This window comes from Dryobates pubescens, chromosome 22 (genome assembly GCF_014839835.1).
Source record: "Dryobates pubescens isolate bDryPub1 chromosome 22, bDryPub1.pri, whole genome shotgun sequence".
Classification (NCBI taxonomy): domain Eukaryota; kingdom Metazoa; phylum Chordata; class Aves; order Piciformes; family Picidae; genus Dryobates; species Dryobates pubescens.
The window spans coordinates 4,222,753-4,242,398 of record NC_071633.1 but is presented as its reverse complement, the minus strand read 5'-3'; the positions used below and the strand labels follow the sequence as shown (position 1 = coordinate 4,242,398).

The following is a 19,646-nucleotide window of genomic DNA, read 5'->3' as shown; positions in this document are numbered from 1 at the left end:
CTGGATAGGGTGCTTGGTTGCATGGTTTAGTTGGTTAGGTGGTGTTGGATGATGGATTGGACTCAATGATCTTGGAAGGTCTCTTCCAACCTGGTTTATTCCTTTCCTATTCCATTCCTTTCCTATTCCTTTCCTTTCCTTTCCTATTCCTTTCCTTTCCTATTCCTTTCCTATTCCAGCAGTGTAATGCAACTACTGTTGCACCACAACTGAATTGAAACATACCTGCTTCTACAGGAATTGGTTTCTCCAGGAGAAAAACTGTCTGTTTCCAGTGTGTCTTGGTACACTGGGGACCAGTTGAAAACAAGACCTGCAGTGGAGGAGTTCAAGAGCTTGATTAAGAACAACATTTTTGATATCACACCACATCAATCAATTACCAAACACACGCACATGAAGTGGTTGCTGCAGCAAAAAGAGATCCACTGCCAAACACCCTGAGGCAGAATAAAATGCAAAACTACCCTCATGTCTCAAATGCTTAACCCCAAAGACTCACCTTGTTGTGACAGTTCCTCTCAAAAAACACATCAAAATAACCAGCAATTGCCTATTAAGAGAAAAGAAAGAGAGCTAAATGCACATGAAGGAATAATAGTGGCACTCAAAAAAGAGGTCAGTCATTAATACATACATTTATTGTGAGTTCTACTCCATTTCAAGCCTTTACTAAGTGGGATGAGCTTAGCCTGATGCTAGAAATCTTAAGTCAAAACCATCAGCTGCCATTGCACCTCTGAGAACGTTCAGCCCACTCTAACAGCCTTTTATTACATGATCAAGTTTTAGTCTGAGCTTCCAAGAGGAGCCCCCCACCCTAACTGCACCTAGAGTGATGTATTTAGAACAAGACATTTAGGTGTGCACAAAATCCAGTCCTTGTCCCTAAGGTTCACTACACAGAGAGGCAGTAGAAGGCACTCTGCACGACATGTTCACTCTGCATAGCTCAACACTGTTTGCCACCCAAGCTCCCTCTGAACAGAGACAGGCAATATTTTCCTTCCTCTGCTACATAGAATACATAGAATAAACCAGGTTGGAAGAGACCTTCAAGATCACCGCGTCCAACCCATCAACCAATCCAACACCACCCAAGCAACTAACCCACGGCACCAAGCACCCCATCAAGTCTCCTCCTGAAAACCTCTAGTGATGGCGACTCCACCACCTCCCCAGGCAGCCCATTCCAATGTGCAATCACTCTTTCTGTATAGAACTTTTTTCTAACATCCAGCCTGAACCTCCCCTGGCGCAGCCTGAGACTGTGTCCTCTTGTTCTGGTACTGCTTGCCTGGGAGAAGAGACCAACATCCGTCTGTCCACAACCTCCCTTCAGGTAGTTGTAGAGAGTAATAAGGTCACCCCTGAGTCTCCTCTTCTCCAGGCTAAGCAACCCCAGCTCCCTCAGCCTCTCCTCATAGGGCTTATGTTCCAAACCCCTCACCAACTTTGTTGCTCTTCTCTGGACTCGTTCCAGCAAGTCAACATCCTTCCTAAACTGAGGGGCCCAGAACTGGACACAGTACTCGAGGTGCGGCCTAACCAGTGCAGTGTACAGGGGCAGAATGACCTCCCTGCTCCTGCACACACAGATAAGGAAAGATTCACAGATGCTTCATGGTGGCCTTTGCAGCAGTTAATAGTTTCTAATAGTAACTCTCCACAGGATTCCTTGGAACAGGTCTTCCATCCCTCCTGCCACCCCATTCCTAACCTCTGAAAGAGCCTCTCTCTTCACTGCAGAATTCATTAGTGGAACTTTCCTTCCAGCTTGAAGAGGGAAATACAGAACTGCACACTGAACAGTATACCCACACTGTTAGTTACACAGACTTTTAATACTGCTCTACTGATCTTTGAGGTCTTTTCTAACCTTCTTGATTCTATGATTCGCAGAAATTCAAAGCATTCCAGTGAACTGGACAAACAAGAAACATTCCAGTTCCACCTCAGAAATCCTGTCCATATCACAGTATCACAAAGGTTGGAAGAGACCTCGAGGATCATCGAGTCCAACCTGTCACCAACCTGTCACCACAGACCTCATGACTAGACCATGGCACCAAGTGCCACATCCAATCCCCTCTTGAACACCTCCAGGGATGGGGACTCCGCCACCTCCCTGGGCAGCACATTCCAGTGATGAATGACTCTCTTGGTGAAGAACTTTCTCCTCACCTCCAGCCTAACCTTCCCCTGGCACAGCTTGAGACTGTGTCCTCTTGTTCTGGTGCTGGTTGCCTGGGAGAAGAGACCAACCCCCACCTGGCTACAACCTCCCTTCAGCCACTCTGACCCAGCCTGTAGCACTGCATGGGGTTGCTGTGACCAAAGTGCAGCACCCGGCACTTGGACATGTTAAATCTCATGCCCTTGGACTCTGTCCATCTGTCCAGCCTGGCAAGGTCCCTCTGCAGAGCCCTTCTACACTCTAGCAGATCAAATCCTGCCCCTAGCTTGGTGTCATCCGCAAATTTACTGCTGATGGACTCACTCCCCTCATCCAGATCATCAATGAAGATGTTAGAGAGCATGGGGCCCAGCACTGATCCCTGGGGCACACCACTAGTGCCTGGCTGCCAGCTGGCTGTGGCACCATTCACCACCACTCTCTGGGCTCAGCCTCCAGCCAGCCAGTTCCTAACCCAGCTCAGTGTTGCTGTCTAAGCCAGGGGCTGCCAGCTGGGCCAGGAGTTTGCTGTGGGGAACGGTGTCAAAGGCCTTGCTGAAGTCCAGGCAGACTACATCCACAGCCTGCCCCACAGCCACCAGGCAGTCACCTGGTCATAGAAGGAGATCAGTTTGGTCAGGCAGGATCTGCCCTTCCTAAATCTATTCTGGGTGGGCCTGATCCCTTGGCCATCCTGTAAGTCCTTCATCCTGGAGGAGAGCAACACCCCTCTATTAGCTTTTCCATCCAAGGGAACTCCAGATGAGCCTGGAAAGTTCTCCACTCCCATGTGTGCAAATATTCTTAAAAACCCACGCAAACCAAGCCAAAGAGAACCAAGGAGACAGCGAAGAACCTCTGTGACAAATGAGCACCAGGTGCTGGAAACTGTGACTCTTCTGTCCCTTAAGTATAGTCCTATCACTCAATGCTGAGAATCTCATTCCCAAGTGACTTACAGCCTTGTCTCCAGTATGTCTTTTTGAGCAAAGGTTTTGACAAAGTTTTATTGACCGATCAGACTGCTCTTACTGATGGCACAGTCTTTTCTGGATGTTAGTCAGAGATCTGCTAAGTCATAACAATATTCTTCAGTCATCAGGTCAATACTGTTGATATGTTTACAAAGAAGACCTAGGGTATCATTACTGCAGAAAACAAGGTTGCAACAACAAAAAAATATGTTAAGAATTGAGGGTGGGGGAAAAAAAAAACCCTGGCTTCCAGAGAAAACAAGACAGTAAAGCGACAGGTTGGATCAGAAAGCTAAAAGCTGCAAGCAGACATACCTGGAAGGAGGCTGCAGCAAGGTGGGCTCTTTTCTCCCAAGTAACAAATGATGGGACAAGAGGAAACAGCCTCAGACTGCATCAGGGGAGGTTTACATTGGATATTTGGAAAACATTCTTCCCCAAGATGAAATTTCAAGCCCTGGGTAAGGCTGCCCAGGCAAATAGTACAACCACTGTCCCTGGAGATACTTAAAAGATGTGCAGATAGGGTGCTTAAAGACACAGCTTAGTGGTGGAGTGACAGTGCTGAGCTAGTGGTTGGACTCCATGATCTGAAAGGTCTTTTCCAACCTAAGTGACTCCATGTCACTAGCAAAGTATTCCTTACATGTTAACTTGTTCCTAGAACTCATTATAGAATCATAGACTGGGTTGGAAGGGACCTCCAAAAGTCATCCAGTTCAGCCCCCCTGCAGTCAGCAGGGACATCCTCCACTAGATCAGGTTGCCCAGAGCCCTGTCCAACCTCACTTGGAATATATCCAAGCATGGGGCCTCAACTACCTCCCTGGGCAACCTGTTGCAGGGTTCCAGCACCCTCATGGTGCAGAACTTGTTCTTAAAATCCAATCCAAATCTGCTCTTCTCTCATTTCAAACCATTGCCCCTTGTCCTATCACTGTAGGCATCTGCAAACAGACTCTCTGCAGCCTTCAGGTAGTAGAAGTCTGCTCCTGGGGCTCCCCAGAGCCTTCTCCAGGCTGAACAACCCTCAGCTCCCTCAGCCTTCACTACTCTACAACTACCTGTTGTAGCCAGGACTCTTCTCCCAGGCAACCAGCACCAGAACAAGGGGACAGAGTCTCAAGCTGCACCAGGGGAAGTTTAGGCTCGAGGTGAGGAGAAAGTTCTTCACAGAGAGAGTCATTCGTCATTGGAATGTGCTGCCCAGGGAGGTGGTGGAGTCACCATCCCTGGAAGTGTTCAAGAGGAGATTGGACGTGGCACTTGGTGCCATGGTCTAGCCATGAGGTCTGTGGTGACAGGTTGGACTCGATGATCCTTGAGGTCTCTTCCAACCTTGGTGATACTGTGATACTTCTTTGATAGTTTTGTGCTGAAACATGCATTACAGACCTTTCAGACTTAGGCACATCTCAGTGAAAGAGTTCTGTACAAGTGAAGTTTATGAAGGGCATTGAGACACTTGAATGTGCCCAGAGAAGGGCAATGAGGCTGGGGAGCAGCCTCAAGCACAAGCCCTACAAAGAGAGGCTGAGGGAGCTGGGGTTGTTTAGCCTGGAGAAGAGGAGGCTCAGGGGAAACCTCATTGTTCTTTACACCTGAAGGGTGGTTGTAGCCAGGAGGAAGTTGGTCTCTTCTCTTAAGCAACCAGCACCAGAACAAGAGGACACAGTCTCAAGGTGCACCAGGTTTAGGCTGGAGGTGAGGAGAAAGTTCTTCATGGAGAGAGTTGTTAGCCATTGGAATGTGCTGCCTAGGGAGGTGGTGGAGTCACAATTGGAGGTGTTCAAAAGCGGACTGGACGTGGTACTTGGTGCCATGGTTTAGTCATGAGGTCTGTGGTGACAGGTTGGACTTGATGATCTTTGAGGTCTCTTCCAACCTTGGTGATCCTGTGATACTGTAACACCTTAAAATTCCAGCTTGTTTTACAGCTGCTGCCCTGGGTTTCTTGTTCATCTGTGGGTGGGGTTTTTTTTAAAGCATAACTTATTTCTTCCATTCCAATTTTCCTCATCCTTTTTGTGCTCCACCTTTGACAGCTCATTTACAACCTCACTAATGACTAATCAGCAAGAACTTAAGGCTTTTCTGAGAGAATCTTTCAAGTGCCAGACTCTTGAATACCATGAAAGAGGAAAACAAAAATAATGACTTCTAGGCTGATAATAAATAACTGCAACTCCAACCTGACACATGCTCCGGCCTCAAAGGATGTTAAATATTAGGAAACACTGCAGAAATATTATTCTTCCTGTTTGCAAATAAATTGCCTCCCCTGGCCAGGGAGGTGGTGGAGTCACAATCACTGCAAGTGCTTAAAAAGAGATTGGATGAGGCACTTAATACTGTGGTTTAGTTGATTAGATGGTGTTGGGTGGTAGGTTGGACTTGATGATCTTAGAGGTCTTTTCCAACCTGGTTAATTCTGTATTAGCAGAGCTATGAGGACAAAAACCCTAACCCCCAAACCCAGTCTCCATACTTATCCAGGGAACTAAGAAGGTTAAATAACAAACTAAGGAAATAATTAGGAAGAGATGTACAGTACTGAGGCTGCAAAGCATCACCCCATAAAGGTCAAAGAGTTCACTGAACTAAAACGTTACTGAAATTACACAGTAGCAGCCACAAACTTTCAGCCCATTTTGCCAAACCCAAGTTCTGATGAAGGGTTCATGTAAAGTATCTTAAGGTCTGCATCCATCACTGAGGGTTTCTAAGGTGTTCATGCAAACATATGAAATAACTGTAACTGAAGCATGTCCTCCCAGGAAGATTTGCTGGTCTTAAAACACATTTTTCTTCCCTCCCAGATGAATGATTTTGAGCCTTTTCCTTCCCCCATTATTCATGTAACATGTACCAAAGACATGAAAACCACAGAATGATTTAACATGTGTAATAGATGAGTATTAGTATATTTTATTTATCTTCTCCCACTTGGAGCCCTTAGCTGGAACAGGAAGAGGAGTCTACATTTTAGATCGAAAATAGCTGAACACTAAGGCTAAGAAAATGGCTGGCTGTGCATGCAGCATTTTAACAGGATAAAACAAATGAGACTGCTTGATTCCTTCTGAGAACTCACAAAGGCAACCTTACCAAATCACTTAGGAGCAAGGAAATTAAAAATTATCATCATTGCTATCACCTACAGTGAGTAATTTATCATTCCTGCTCTTCACTAGTATCATGTTCCAACAGTGAGTGGCTACAACAAATACAATTAGACAGCTGGCCACAGAAGTGGGAGATAATGTGCTTTTGATGGAGTTTATCCAAGCATGGAGATGGAATGTTTGTCATCCACACAGCAGAGCTGCTGCATTTTTATCACAGGGAAAAGAAACCCCTTGCTATCCAAACCCCAACATCTTTGTGCTTTAAGAAGCCTAAGAAGCTGGAGCTCACCGCAGAGGAGGCTACCAACAATTAAACAGATAAGAAGGACCAGTTCTGGTTTGTACCAAGGTAAAGCAGTCTTTCCTTGGAACAGAAACTGGGCACTCTAGGTGTCATTAACTGTACCCAAAGCTAGACTTCCACCTTCAAATATGTAGTTTCTCACCTGAGATTGGAATGAAAGGCCTATATATGCTAGTACTTACTACTGGCTCCCAAGTGGAAGAGTGGACATGAAGAAATGAAACTGTCCAGCATTTATGATGCTTTTTAACAAAGAGTTCTCCTTCATGAAAATTTCCTCCAGTCATCTCAGCTTCCTTTATCCTCCTGAAGATTTTAATACATCAGTGTGGTAGGTTTTTTTCAACCCACCAGAGTCAGTCACTACCTTTGGTTCATTATCCTTCTTTCAGCCCCCTCCCTCCCTCCCACTTTTTATACACATCCCCTGCTCTTTGACAAGATCTCCTGGGAGCAATGAAGAGATGCTGCCATTTTCCTCCCAAGGGATATTGGTATTCAGCTAGGAAAGATCAACCTTGATGGACTCCCAGGGGAAATGCTCCCAAACAAAAGAGTAAGCTTGTCAATTGATTTCTACACTGAGAGTAATCACCATTATATTTTATCTCAAAAGCTCACACAGTGATCAACTCAGGATACAATTAATGGAATATTTTCCTAGCAGCATCTACTGACTGATATTAGCCAGATGTCTCATTAAAATCAGCAGTGACAAACCCTAGCTCTTTACCAGGGAAATGCACTTTTGCAGGCTAATTAGATTTATTTTTGGTCATTATCTTTGAATGAAATCAAGTCAACTCACACTGCAAGTGCCTCGAAACAATTTCATGTAACGGTTCCATGCAACTGTCTCATGCTTTGAAAAAAAAAAAAACAAACCTTCCATCTCTGCAAGCTAAAATAATGATAAATAAACTTAATGCTAGAAGATACCACTTTGTGGTAAACCACAGGAGGGCTGGAAGAAAAAGCCACAGAAAGAATGTGTGCTCTGGCGAAGCCTTGACAATGCTCCCACTACCTTCTGCGAGACAAAGCACCACATACAAGGTCCCATTGGAAATGTTTATTTGTTTTACTCAGTCTTTCCAGGTGCAGTAGGAAATTTCTTCTTCAAGGCTTAATTGACTGAACACCTGGAAGAAAAATCTATGTAGGGGAATAAGTATTTTTCTTTTGAATGGATATGACTCAAGAAATGCTCTCCAGGATCATCTGCAGTACCCTTAGGATGCACCTACAGAGACACATGAGGCTGACCTGCTATGACCATGACCCAATCAAGGGGTTTTTTTTGGCCATATCTAATTATCACCAGTTTCACCCTCCCAGGTGAAACTTTCCTGTATCCTTCATGAAATCCTCCCAGAAGTGTTCTCCAGAGCAATTTACAAGAACAGAAATTGAGTACAAGGAAAATTCACAAGAGGTCAACTTCTCTGGTGAGAATGAAAATAAACACAGAATTTCAGACAGGATCTACACAAGGGAGGAAAAAAAACACCACAAACAGAAAACCTCTAACAAACAAAACCACCACAAAACCCCCCCAAGAAAACAAAACCCAACATCACCACCACCTCCAAAACCCACCAAAGTGAAAAAACCAAACAACTAACAAACCAAAACCTGAGGGACAATTAAGGTCAGATTTTAGAGGCATTTAACATCTTGCCACAGAAATGAGAAGTGCAGCCTCTGCTGCCTGAGGGCTCCTGGGGGTGTTCCAAGTCATAATCAAAGCAAATGTGTTTATGAGCTGGTAAAAAGACTGTATTATGGCTCTGACTCCTGTCAGCTTTTACAGCTTGCTGCCCTGTTACCAAAACCATGCAAACAGATTGATGGGAGGAAGCAAAACAACCCCAACATGGATAATGCCTCCAGAGATGTCAGCAGAACATTCAGCTCCTGAAAGATTAACAATATGCTGCATAGAACAATGGAGGAGACCACAACTCTTCTGAGTACTTGCTAAATTATTTTCCACCAGGGCCAAACTGATGCAAATCCAAGCTGGGCAACAGCAACCAGGCAATTCATGCTGCCACCACGTTTCCATGTGACAATGTCCATAGCATACTCCTCTGCAATCAGGCACAAGGGGAAAGCAGCAGCATGGAAACCGCCTCCCTACAGCTCAGTGTACCTGATCTGCAGTAGGATCCACAACAGCACTAACACATGGCTGTTCACCTAAGCTTTCCATGTGTCTGGGTTTCCAAGACAGAGCACTTAACAGAGGAGGTCCCTGCATCTGGATCAGGCTAAACCCAGACACAAATCCAGGCTGGCTGCAGTAAGGGTTGAGAGTAGCTCTGAAGAGGAATAAAAACAAACCAAAACAAGACACTTGGGTGTATTGATTAATGAGCAGCCCCCCATGAGCCAGCAGTGCCCTCATGCAACCCAGAAGGCAGCTATGTGCTGGGCTGCAGCCAGAGGAGTGTGCACAGGAGGGCAAGAGAGGGGATTCTGCTCATTTATTCTGCTCTAGTGAGACCCCACTCCAGCAAAAGAAGGGCACAGAGCTGTTGGAGAGAGTCCAGAGAAGAGCCACAAAGATGATCCAAGGGCTGGAGCACCTCTGCTATGAAGATAGGCTGAGGGAGCTGGGGTTGTTCAGCCTAGAGCAGAGAAGACTCCTGGGGACCTGGGGGCCTTGCAGTACCTGAAAGGATCCTACAGGAAGGCCTGAGAGGGACTTCTCATAACAGTGTCTAGAGACAGGACAAGGGGAAATGGTTTGAAGCTGAGGGAGAGCAGGGTTAGACTGGAGCTCAGGAAGAAGCTCTTCAGTACAAGGGTGGTGAGATTCTGGAAGAGGTTGCCCAGAGAGATTGTGGATGCTTCCTCCCTGGTGATGTCCAAGGCTAGATAAGATGAGACCTTGAGCATCCAAGTCTAGTTAAGAGGTGTCCCTGTGCATGGTGGGGAGGCTAGAGATGATCTCTGAGGTCCCTTCTATGATTCTAGCTCTGCTTGCAACACTGGTCTGAAGGGAACACTTGCCTGCTGATGATTAAGGCCAGGCCTACTACAACCAAACAGGTTTTTATGGTTTTATGGCACAGAGCAGGCTGAGAAAAAGCTGCTTTGAAATGAACTTCAGTTTATGAGCTAAAAACTTGCTATGTGTAGAAATGTACAAGGACAGATTTCAAAGCTATGTTTTTAGTGAAGCAGAAGCATTTCCAAATGCTCATATTAACAAAATGCCAACAATCACAAGAGAAAAGCAAGCAGCTTTCTCACTTTGTGGCAACAGATGAAAAGCCAGGAGCACCACAAACCAGATGCAAACAGCAAACCATCAGCTGTTCTTCTCAAAGGATGAACTGCAAGCTTAAAGCATCTCCTCCAAAATTCTCAATATAAATAATGGACTTTTATCGTTCATTTACTGCAAGGTTAGGCAGCCTGATATGATGGATGAACTGTCAGCCCCCAACTAAACTTCTACAATCCATCACAGAAAGAGTGGAAATTTCACTCAGTGTCAATAAACCTAAATGATGAAGTGCAAAAGACTTCAGAGTTCTGCTCATTTTTTAGAAGCTGAATTCACCACAAAAGTTCAGAGCCCCTGCCCATCCCTCCCCTTCTCCCTGCAAGCCATAAAATGCAGGTGTGTATCTTGATTTGTTAAGTCAATGATACTATAGAACCATGGGACAGAAATGAAGGGTTTGTAAAGGTCTTGTCCTAGGGATAACAATGTTTTTGAAGTAAGCTATTTTACCCAGATTTCAGAAAGATCACCAAGATTTTCAGTCTGGAGAAGAGAAGGCTCCCAGGTGACCTCATTGTGGCCTTCCAGGATCTGCAGGGGGCTCCAAGAAGGCTGGGGAGGGACTGCTCAGGATCTCAGGTAGTGATAGGACTAGGGGGAATGGAATGAAGCTGGAGGTGGGGAGATTCAGGCTGGAGGGGAGGAGGAAGTTCTTCCCCATGAGAGTGGTGAAGCCCTGGGATGGGTTGTCCAGGGAGGTGGTTGAGGCCCCAACCCTGGAGGTGTTTAAGCCCAGGCTGGCTGAGGCTCTGGCCAGCCTGATCTAGTGTGGGGTGTCCCTATCCATGGCAGGGGGGTTGGAACTAGATGATCCTTGTGGTCCCTTCCAGCCCTGACTGATTCTATGATTTTGTAAAGGTTTCTGTTTAACTAATCACTTATTCAAATATAGCCACATTAAGAAAATTAAGCCAGGGCTGCACTGGGGCCTGGTCTCAAATCAAAGCTGATCCTGCCCTGAGGCAACTCAAATTATTCTATGCTTTCATGACAACTAAAAATAGACTTTTTGGGTGTGTTTGAATACAGAATAAACACAGAATCACAGAATTAACCAGGTTGGAAAAGACCTCAGAGATCATTGAGTCCAACCTACCATCCAACACCACCTTATCAACTAAACCATGGCACCAAGTGCCTCATCCAGTCTGTTTTTAAACACCTCCAGTGATGGTGACTCCACCACCTGCCTGGGCAGCACATTCCCATGGCCAATCTCTCTGTCTGTGAAGGATTTCGTCCTAACCTCCAGCCTAAACCTCCCTTGGCACAGCTTGAGACTGTGTCCTCTTGTTCTGGTGCTGGTTGCCTGGGAGAAGAGACCAACCCCCACCTGGCTACAACCTCCCTTCAGGTAGTTGTAGATGGCAATAAGGTCTCCCCTGAGCATCCTCTTCTGCAAGCTAAGCAACCCCAGCTCCCTCAGGCTCTCCTCATAGGGCTGTGCTCGAGGCCCCTCCCCAGCTTTGTTGCCCTTCTCTGGACACATTCCAGCAACTCAACATCTTTCTTAAACATTTGAACAAACCCCTTTTCTTTCAGAAAATGGGCTAGAGAACAAATCAGAATTACCCCAATGTGTGAAGTCTCCTTATCCTTCCCTTTCCTCATCTACCTGTAACACCATTACTGGAGTTTCACGTCCATCTCTCTTTACAAAAAGGCCTCACTTGACATCTCTGTACTGCAGAAACAAATGTTTCAGGGGAAGGACTGATGATAAATGAAGCCTAATGAGTGCACTGTCTATTAGTCCAAGGAGAGACTGACCACAGATGAAGAGACTAAAATTGTCTTACCGTACACTTTGTGCTCGTTGTAATCTTCAGGGTGAAATCTGAAGAGAACTCCAAGTCTGGAGTGGATGCAGAATTGCAGTCAATATGCTGTTGAAAGGAATCACAGAATGTTAGCAGTTGGAATAAAGCTCAATGGTCACCTAGTCCAACCCCCATGCCAGAGCAGAATCACCTATACCAGTTCACACAGGAACACATCCAGGCAGGTTTTGAATGCCTGCAGAGAGGGAGACTCCACAACCCTCCTGGGCAGCCTGTTCCAGTGTTCACCCCCACAGTGAAAATTTTTTTCCTCATGTTTACATAATACAGTTCTGTCAGTACCAGTGTTGAATTTAAGATCTTCCTTTGGATGAAGGTTGTTCAGTTGCACCCATAAAGAAGACAACTATTTGAGTGTAATACTATTCCAGCTCTTGGAGACTCAAACCCCACTGAATCCTACCTGCACACTGCTGACGTTAACACAAATCACAGAATCACCAAGGTTGGAAGAGACCTCAAAGATCATCAAGTCTAACCTGTCACCACAGACCTCATGAATAAACCATGGCACCAAGTGCCACGTCCAATCCCCTCTTGAACACCTCCAGGAATGGGGACTCCACCACCTCCCTGGGCAGCACATTCCAATGGTTAACAACTCCCTCAGCGAAGAACTTCCTTCTCACCTCGAGCCTAAACTTCCCCTGGTGCAGCTTGAGACTGTGTCCTCTTGTTCTGGTGCTGCTTGCCCAAGAGAAGAGAACAAACCCCTCCTGGCTACAACCACCTTTCAGGTAGTTGTAGACAGCAATAAGGTCTTCCCTGAGCCTCCTCTTCTCCAGGCTAAACAACCTCAGCTCCCTCAGCCTCTCCTCACAGGGCTGTGCTCAAGGCCTCTCGCAAGCCTCACTGCCCTTCTCTGGACACATTCAAGTGTCTCAATGTCCTTCTTAAACTGAGGAGCCCAGAACTGGACACAGGACTCAAGGTGTGGCCTACCCAGTGCTGAGCACAGGGCAGAATGAATTCCCTGCTCCTGCTGGCCACACTATTCCTGATAGAGGCCAGGATGCCACTGGCCTTCTTGGCCACCTGGGCACACTGCTGGCTCATGTTCAGCCAGATTACAGCACTGACATTGTCAGATGAAATGGCAACCTGCATTTCAGTATTTATTTATTGACATAGTTTGTTTGTGATTTTGTGGGGTTTGTTTGTTTATTTGTTCATAATTAATGGTTTTTGAAGAGCAGTAAGCTTCAGTTTTCAGTTAACAAAAAATCCCACCACCTTTTTTCCCCTGCATGAAGCTCTGGAGTTAGGCACTCAGTTAAAATGCTTTATCCAACAGCATCATATGCTGTTAGAGTTCAATGTCATACACATTATCAACCAGTATTTGGTGATGCTGTCTCATCTTTCTTTGGGAAATGTTTTGCTTCCTGAAAAGCTGCATTGCAAGCTACAAAACCCAATCAGCAGCTAACCTGAAAAACACAATACAACACCTTCTGAAATAATCACCTGATAAATTGGAACCTGCTTTCAACTTTCCCTCAAAAATGCAACCCATTTGTTCTGTGAAATGGCTATTGATCAAAACAATTTACTTATAATGCCACTGTTGCTCAACTCATTAATTTTACTACTCTACTCTGCACTGTAACTCCAGCAGCCAGCCTCGTGCACTGACTTTAGGTTATTTTAAAAGCCAGGGCTGCTAACGAGACCAAACCAGTCTAAAAGCATTAAGCGTAACACTTAGGGGCAATGCTGCGTGATGACAACATCTGCCAGGCACATACACCTGAGCTGGACACTGCTCAGGACAGTATGCATTAGAAAGGGACAGCAGCAGTACAAGTAAAGCATTAGGCTTCTAAAATGCCAACAGCTTATGAACTGCCTTTGGCATAGTTAACTATGCCAGGCCCTGGCTTGGACAGCAGCACTCTGTGCTGGGTTAGGAACCGGCTGGAGGGCCGTGGCCACAGAGTGGTGGTGAATGGAGCCACATCCAGCTGGCAGCCAGGCACTAGTGCTGTCCCCCAGGGATAAGGGCTGGGCCCCATCCTGTTCAGTATCTTTACTGATGATCTGGATAAGGGGATTGAGTCAGTCATCAGTAAATTTGCAGATGACACCAAGTTGGGGGCAGGAGTTGATCTGTTAAGAGTGTAGAAGGGCTCTCCAGAGGGACCTCGACCAACTGGACAGATGGGCAGAGTCCAACAGGATGGCGTTCAACAAGTCCAAGTGCCAGGGGCTGCACTTTGGCCACAACAACCCCAGGCAGAGCTACAGGCTGGGGTCAGAGTGGCTGGAGAGCAGCCAGGCAGAAAGGGACATGGGGGGACTGGTTGACAGCAGCTGAACAGGAGCTAGCAGTGTGCCCAGGGAGCCAAGAAGGCCAATGGCATCCTGGCCTCTATCAGGAATAGTGTGGCCAGCAGAAAAAGGGAAATCATTGTGCCCCTGTACTCAGCACTGGTTAGGCCACAGCTTGAGTCCTGTGTCCAGTTCTGGGCCCCTCAATTTAAGAAGGACATTGAGAGACTTGAAGGTGTCCAGAGAAGGGCAATGAGGCTGGGGAGAGGTCTGGAGCGGTGCCCTATGAGGAGAGGCTGAGGGAGCTGGGGTTGTTTAGCCTGGAGAAGAGGAGGCTCAGAGGAGACCTTATTGCTGTTTACAACTACCTGAAGGGAGGTTGTAGCCAGGTGGGGGTTGGTCTCTTCTCCCAGTCAACCAGCACCAGAACAAGAGAACACAGGCTCAAGCTGCACCAGGGGTAGTTTAGGCACAGTAGGACCATAGAATCCAGCACACATCCTCAGATACACATCCAGAGGGGTCTCTGGGCAACCTGTCACAGCATAAGTCCTGCTTCAAGTCCACATCATCACTGAATGACTGCAGGAGAAGGAGGGGACAGGCTCTGCTCATTTGTACCCTGTGACAGGACAAGGAGCAATGGCTACAAACTACAGCACAGGAGGTTCCACCCCAACACGAGGAGATAGGTACCTTAATAACAGTGGCTGTAGAGATCAGTGTGCTTGGATCCAGCACCTCCACCACAGCCTCGGGAATGACAGCCTTCTTCATGCAGGACATGTCAAAGCCATACACATCTTCCCAGAAAAGCAGTTTCTCCTCATGTTTATTCATGTCCCCAACAGCTACCAGACTAATGTTGCAGCTGTCAGGATAAACTGTAAGAACAGAAGCACATCAGTGACATTTTGTTTTAGACATGCATAAAGAGGACTTTTCCCCCCTCTCTGTGAGCGACTGACATCTTAGAACAACAAATGAAGGAACTTTTTACAGCTTTGGGAGAAAACACTTTCTTTGCTACTTTGTTTTCTGGAATCCTGTCTGTCTAGAGAAGAGACTAGACCCTGGAACTTCATTTGCCCACACTACTCTGACAACAGGAATTCCTGTTCATGATAAAATATCTTTGCAGTTGAATCCCATTGCCAGCAAATAACTGGAAAGTTGATGTCTGGGGGGAAAAAAAAAAAGAAAAAGAGGAAGTAATTTGTAACATTCTATTCTGGCCTCTACACAGAGACTGTCTCAAGGTGTATTTAGCAACTGTAGACAGCCCAGAGAGTGGTGGTGAATGGTGCCACAGCCAGCTGGCGGCCAGTCACTAGTGGTGTGCCCCAAGGATCAGTGCTGGGCCCTGTGCTCTTTAACATCTTTATTGATGATCTGTATGAGGGCATTGAGTCCATCAGCAGTAAATTTGCTGATGACACCAAGCTGGGGGCAGGAGTTGATCTGCTGGAGGGCAGAGAGGCTCTGCAGAGGGACCTCGACAGGCTGGGCACATGGGCAGAGGCCAAGCACAGGAGATTTAACACATCCAAGTGCCAGGTTCTGCACATTGGCCACAGCAACCCCAGGCAGTGCTACAGGCTGGGGGCAGAGTGGCTGGAGAGCAGCCAGGCAGAGAGGGACCTGGGGGTGCTGGTTGATAGTAGGCTGAACATGAGCCTGCAGTGTGCCCAGGCAGCCAAGAGGGCCAATGGCATCCTGGCCTGCATCAGGAACAGTGTGGCCAGCAGGAGCGGGGAGGTCATTCTGCCCTGAGTCCTGTGTCCAGTTCTGGGCCCCTCAGTTTAGGAAGGAGGTTGACTTGCTGGAGCGTGTCCAGAGAAGGGCAACGAAGCTGGGGAGAGGCTTGGAACACAGCCCTATGAGGAGAGACTGAGGGAGCTGGGGTTGCTTAGCCTGGAGAAGAGGAGACTCAGGGGTGACTGAAGGGGGCTACAAGAAGGATAGAGAGAGACTGGAAAGACCTGCAGTTACAGGACAAGAGGCAATGGCTTTAAGCTGTTGAAGAACAGATTTAGGTTGGATGTTAGGAACAAGTTTATTACTATGAGGGTGGTGGAACACTGGAACAGGCTGCCCAGGGAGGTGGTTGAGTATCTCTTCCCTGGAGATGTTCAAGGTAAGGCTTGAGAAGGCCCTGGACAGCCAGATCTCTTTGGGGATGCCCCTATTGACTGTGGGGAAGTTGGACTGGATGACCTTTGGAAGTCCCTTCCAGCCTGGACTATTCTATGATTCTACACAACCTTCACATCCGTGCTTTCCCTTCTGAGGATATCTTGGGATGTATGGAGTATAGCAGTGGAAGACTGACATCTGTCTTTTTAACAGCTGCCTATAGCAAAGCCAGGCAATCTCTTGGCAATCTCCACCTCCTGCTGACAGGGAAAGATGCAGAGAAACAGCTGCTATGCACGTGGTTGTCCATAGCACTATAAAGTATTTAAAGCAGCTCAATTGAAATTTCTCTAGCTTTCTTTCCACAAATTCCCAAGTTGTGTTTTTTAGAGTTTTAAAGCTTTTAAAGTAACCTTAAGCTGAATTCTTACCTAGGTTCAGAGAAAAATGCCTACTAATAAACACCTTATTTTGCTGTGTGTTTGTTTTTATTGATGTATTAAAAGTGGCAGTGCTAATAAAACTGAAGCTGTTTCACTATCCCTCCCCAAAATCTGGTGAACTGTAAAATTAATTTTGTCTTCAGGTCTCCTTGAAATTGCCAAAATGAGCATGGGGAAATCACTGGTACAGCACAGTGAGTCAAAAAAAGCAGTCGTTTTTGCCTTGTAAAATACTGAAGATAGAAACAGTAAATTGAAATTAGACCTTTCATACAGGGAGTAGATGTAGCCTGAAGGAAACATCTTATACATATTGAACAGAATAGAACAGAACAGAATAGACCAGACCAGGTTGGAATAGACCTTCAAGATTATCGAGTCCAACCTATCATCCAACGCCATCTAATCAACTAAACCATGGCACCAAGCACCCTATCAAGTCTCCTCCTAAACACCTCCAGTGATGGTGACTCCACCACCTCCCTGGGCAGCACATCCCAATGGGCAATCTCTCTTGCTGGAAATAACTTCTTCCTAACCTCCAGCCTAAACCTCCCCTGGTGCAGCTTGAGACTGTGTCCTCTTGTTCTGGTGCTGGTTGCCTGGGAGAAGAGACCAACCCCCACCTGGCTAAAGATAAAGAAGAGGCTTTAAAGAAGCCTTTTTTCGCTCATATGGAGACTTTACAGCAAGCAACCACCTTTACAGCTGGAGTTTATACAAAATAGGAACTCACTGCCATTCTTCTCACTCTCCAACTGTTTAAACCAGAACAAATAAATGAGTGTCTGAATGCTTCAATTAGAATCCCATTAGTAAGCTATCACCATCCCTACTTTGCAGATGAGGAAAACAAAGCAGAAGGTTTTTCCAGGTAGAGCCTACAATTAACTCAGAACTAAAAAAAGGCAGTTTGGTGAGAACCAAAGCAGGAAGGTGTTCAAGGTGTTCAAGCCCCATGAGAAGAGGCTGAGAGAGCTGAGGTTGCTTAGCCTCCAGGCTAAGCAAGAGCAGAGGTGGCTCAGGGGAGACCTTATTGCTCTCTACAGCTACCTAAAGGGAGGTTGTAGCCAGATGGGGGTTGGTCTCATCTCCCAGGCAACCAGCACCAGAACAAGAGGACACAGTCTCAAGCTGCACCAGGGGAGGTTTAGGCTGGGTGTTAGGAAGAAATTCTTCACAGAAAGTGATTGACCATTGGAATGGGCTGCCCGGGGAGGTGGTAGAGTTGCAATCATTGGAGGTGTTTAGGAGGAGACTTGATTGGGAGCTTGGTGCCATGGTTTAGTTGATTAGATGGTGCAGGATGATGGGTTGGACTCAATGATCTTGAAGGTCTCTTCCAACGTGGTCTATTCTATTTTGTACTTGCAGTTTAGCCTGTTAAGAGTAACAGTAGAGTAGACAATTCCTGTTCATAGATTCATAGAATGGTTGGGACTGGAAGAGACCCCAAAGATCATCCCATTCCAACTCCCCTGCCATGGGCAGGGGCATATTCCACTAGACCAGGTAGCTCAAAGCCTTAGCCAGCCTGGGTTTGAACACTTTTAGGTGTGTTCAGACTTCACCGAAAGAAATTCATGGTCCACAAACAGGGCACAGGCAAAAGGCTACAGCGATACATCAACTTTCAAATGCACAAAGCCAGCCATGTCCACAAGCACGTGCTACCATGAAGTCTGACTGGAAATGTAAGCATGCTACCTAAGTATCAGCCTAAATCATCTGAACACTGTCGAGTTTTGTCAGTGTTTTAAAAGCCTCTGCTTAAAACGGCATTTGCCACTTCACCCCTTATCCATTCCTCTGGAAATCCTCTGCTCTTTCTGCAGCCCTGGAAGGCTTCCCTGTGCAATCCTGGCAGATTTATCCTTTGGGCTTTTTAATTATTTCCCCCCCCCCAACCTTCTTTTCTGATTAAGCCTATCATTTAGTAATTATTCCTTCTCACAGGTGAAACGAACACAATGCTGATTGGACAGAAGCACACCCTCCTCACCCTTCCCACTGATTCATCGCTTTGACCATCTGTGTCCTTCTCGACTCAGTGCCCAGAAGTCATCTGTCACTGGTAACAGCTCACGTGGTGAGCAGAACACGATGGGAAATCCTTTATCCCTCAGCAACGCCTCACAAACTTCAGGATGCTGAAGGGTAAGGCAGCAATACTCCAGATAGATGGAGATCATTCAAAGCGAATGCCGGCGTCGCTCTGACGTGGACAAACAATCCTACGTCTTGAATGATGCCCTCCTTCCCTGTGCCCCTCCTCACCAGCGTGCACTGCACCCAAGTGCTTGCAAAAACCTACACTGAAGCAAGTAACAACTCTGAAAGAACAAACAGATGGGTCCTGGGCAAGCAAGAATTTTATGTTCCCAAACAAAGCAATTATATACTGTACACATTACCCTAGCCAGTTTGGCACAGTCCACTTCAGCATGCCAATAGGCTACATTGAAGCAAGGATGACATGACTGACTGCACACAAGTCTAGAAATTTGGATTCTATTCCCAGCTCAATCACAGAAAGATCTGGCCAAATCACAGCTGCTTCCACTGCTTTTTTTTTGAGTTTTCAATCAGCCCCTGTAATAATGGTCTTGGGCTCAACAGTACAAAGTGGCTTGAGACCAAATGAAGCTTTATGGCAGATGGAGGAGTCTCTCTGGTGAGACTTCACCTCAGAATGAGCTCTTAGTTTTGCCTGGTTTGAATTTGGATGTGCCCGTGGTTCTGCTGCTGTTCATCCACACTGCAGATGTGTCTGCCTTGCTAAACTGGTTGTGGAGCAGCTTCCTCAGCAGTTTCAGGCACAGCTCTTTACCTGTGGTAGGAGCTGGCAGAACAGCAGTTACCCACAGGCATCTTGAAGAAACAGTGTGCGGTGGGTTGAAACTTCCCCTCCAATATTAACTTTGCCAGATCAGCTCAGTTGTTCCATATACAGCTGGCCACACCAATCACTGTACAATGCTGTATGCTTTGGGAAGACTCAAGTAAGGGCCCAAGAGCACTCTCAGGCCACGAAGGGTAAGTGTACTGCAGAAGCAGCATATCCTGTCTCTCAAG

The 19,646-nt window shown here is 46.5% G+C and overlaps 1 protein-coding gene across 1 annotated transcript in view; it reads right to left on the bottom strand.

Moving 5' to 3' along the window:
- The window catches only part of PRMT3 (protein arginine methyltransferase 3), a 60,403-nt gene that overhangs the window by 7,068 nt on the left and 33,689 nt on the right, over positions 1-19,646 (bottom strand). Inside the window, exons 11-14 of the mRNA XM_009905477.2 lie at positions 14,689-14,876; positions 11,680-11,766; positions 503-553; positions 226-313 (exon numbers count right to left, since the gene is read on the bottom strand). Coding sequence (XP_009903779.2) covers positions 226-313; positions 503-553; positions 11,680-11,766; positions 14,689-14,876 — 414 coding nt within the window. The remainder of the gene's footprint in view (positions 1-225; positions 314-502; positions 554-11,679; positions 11,767-14,688; positions 14,877-19,646) is intronic.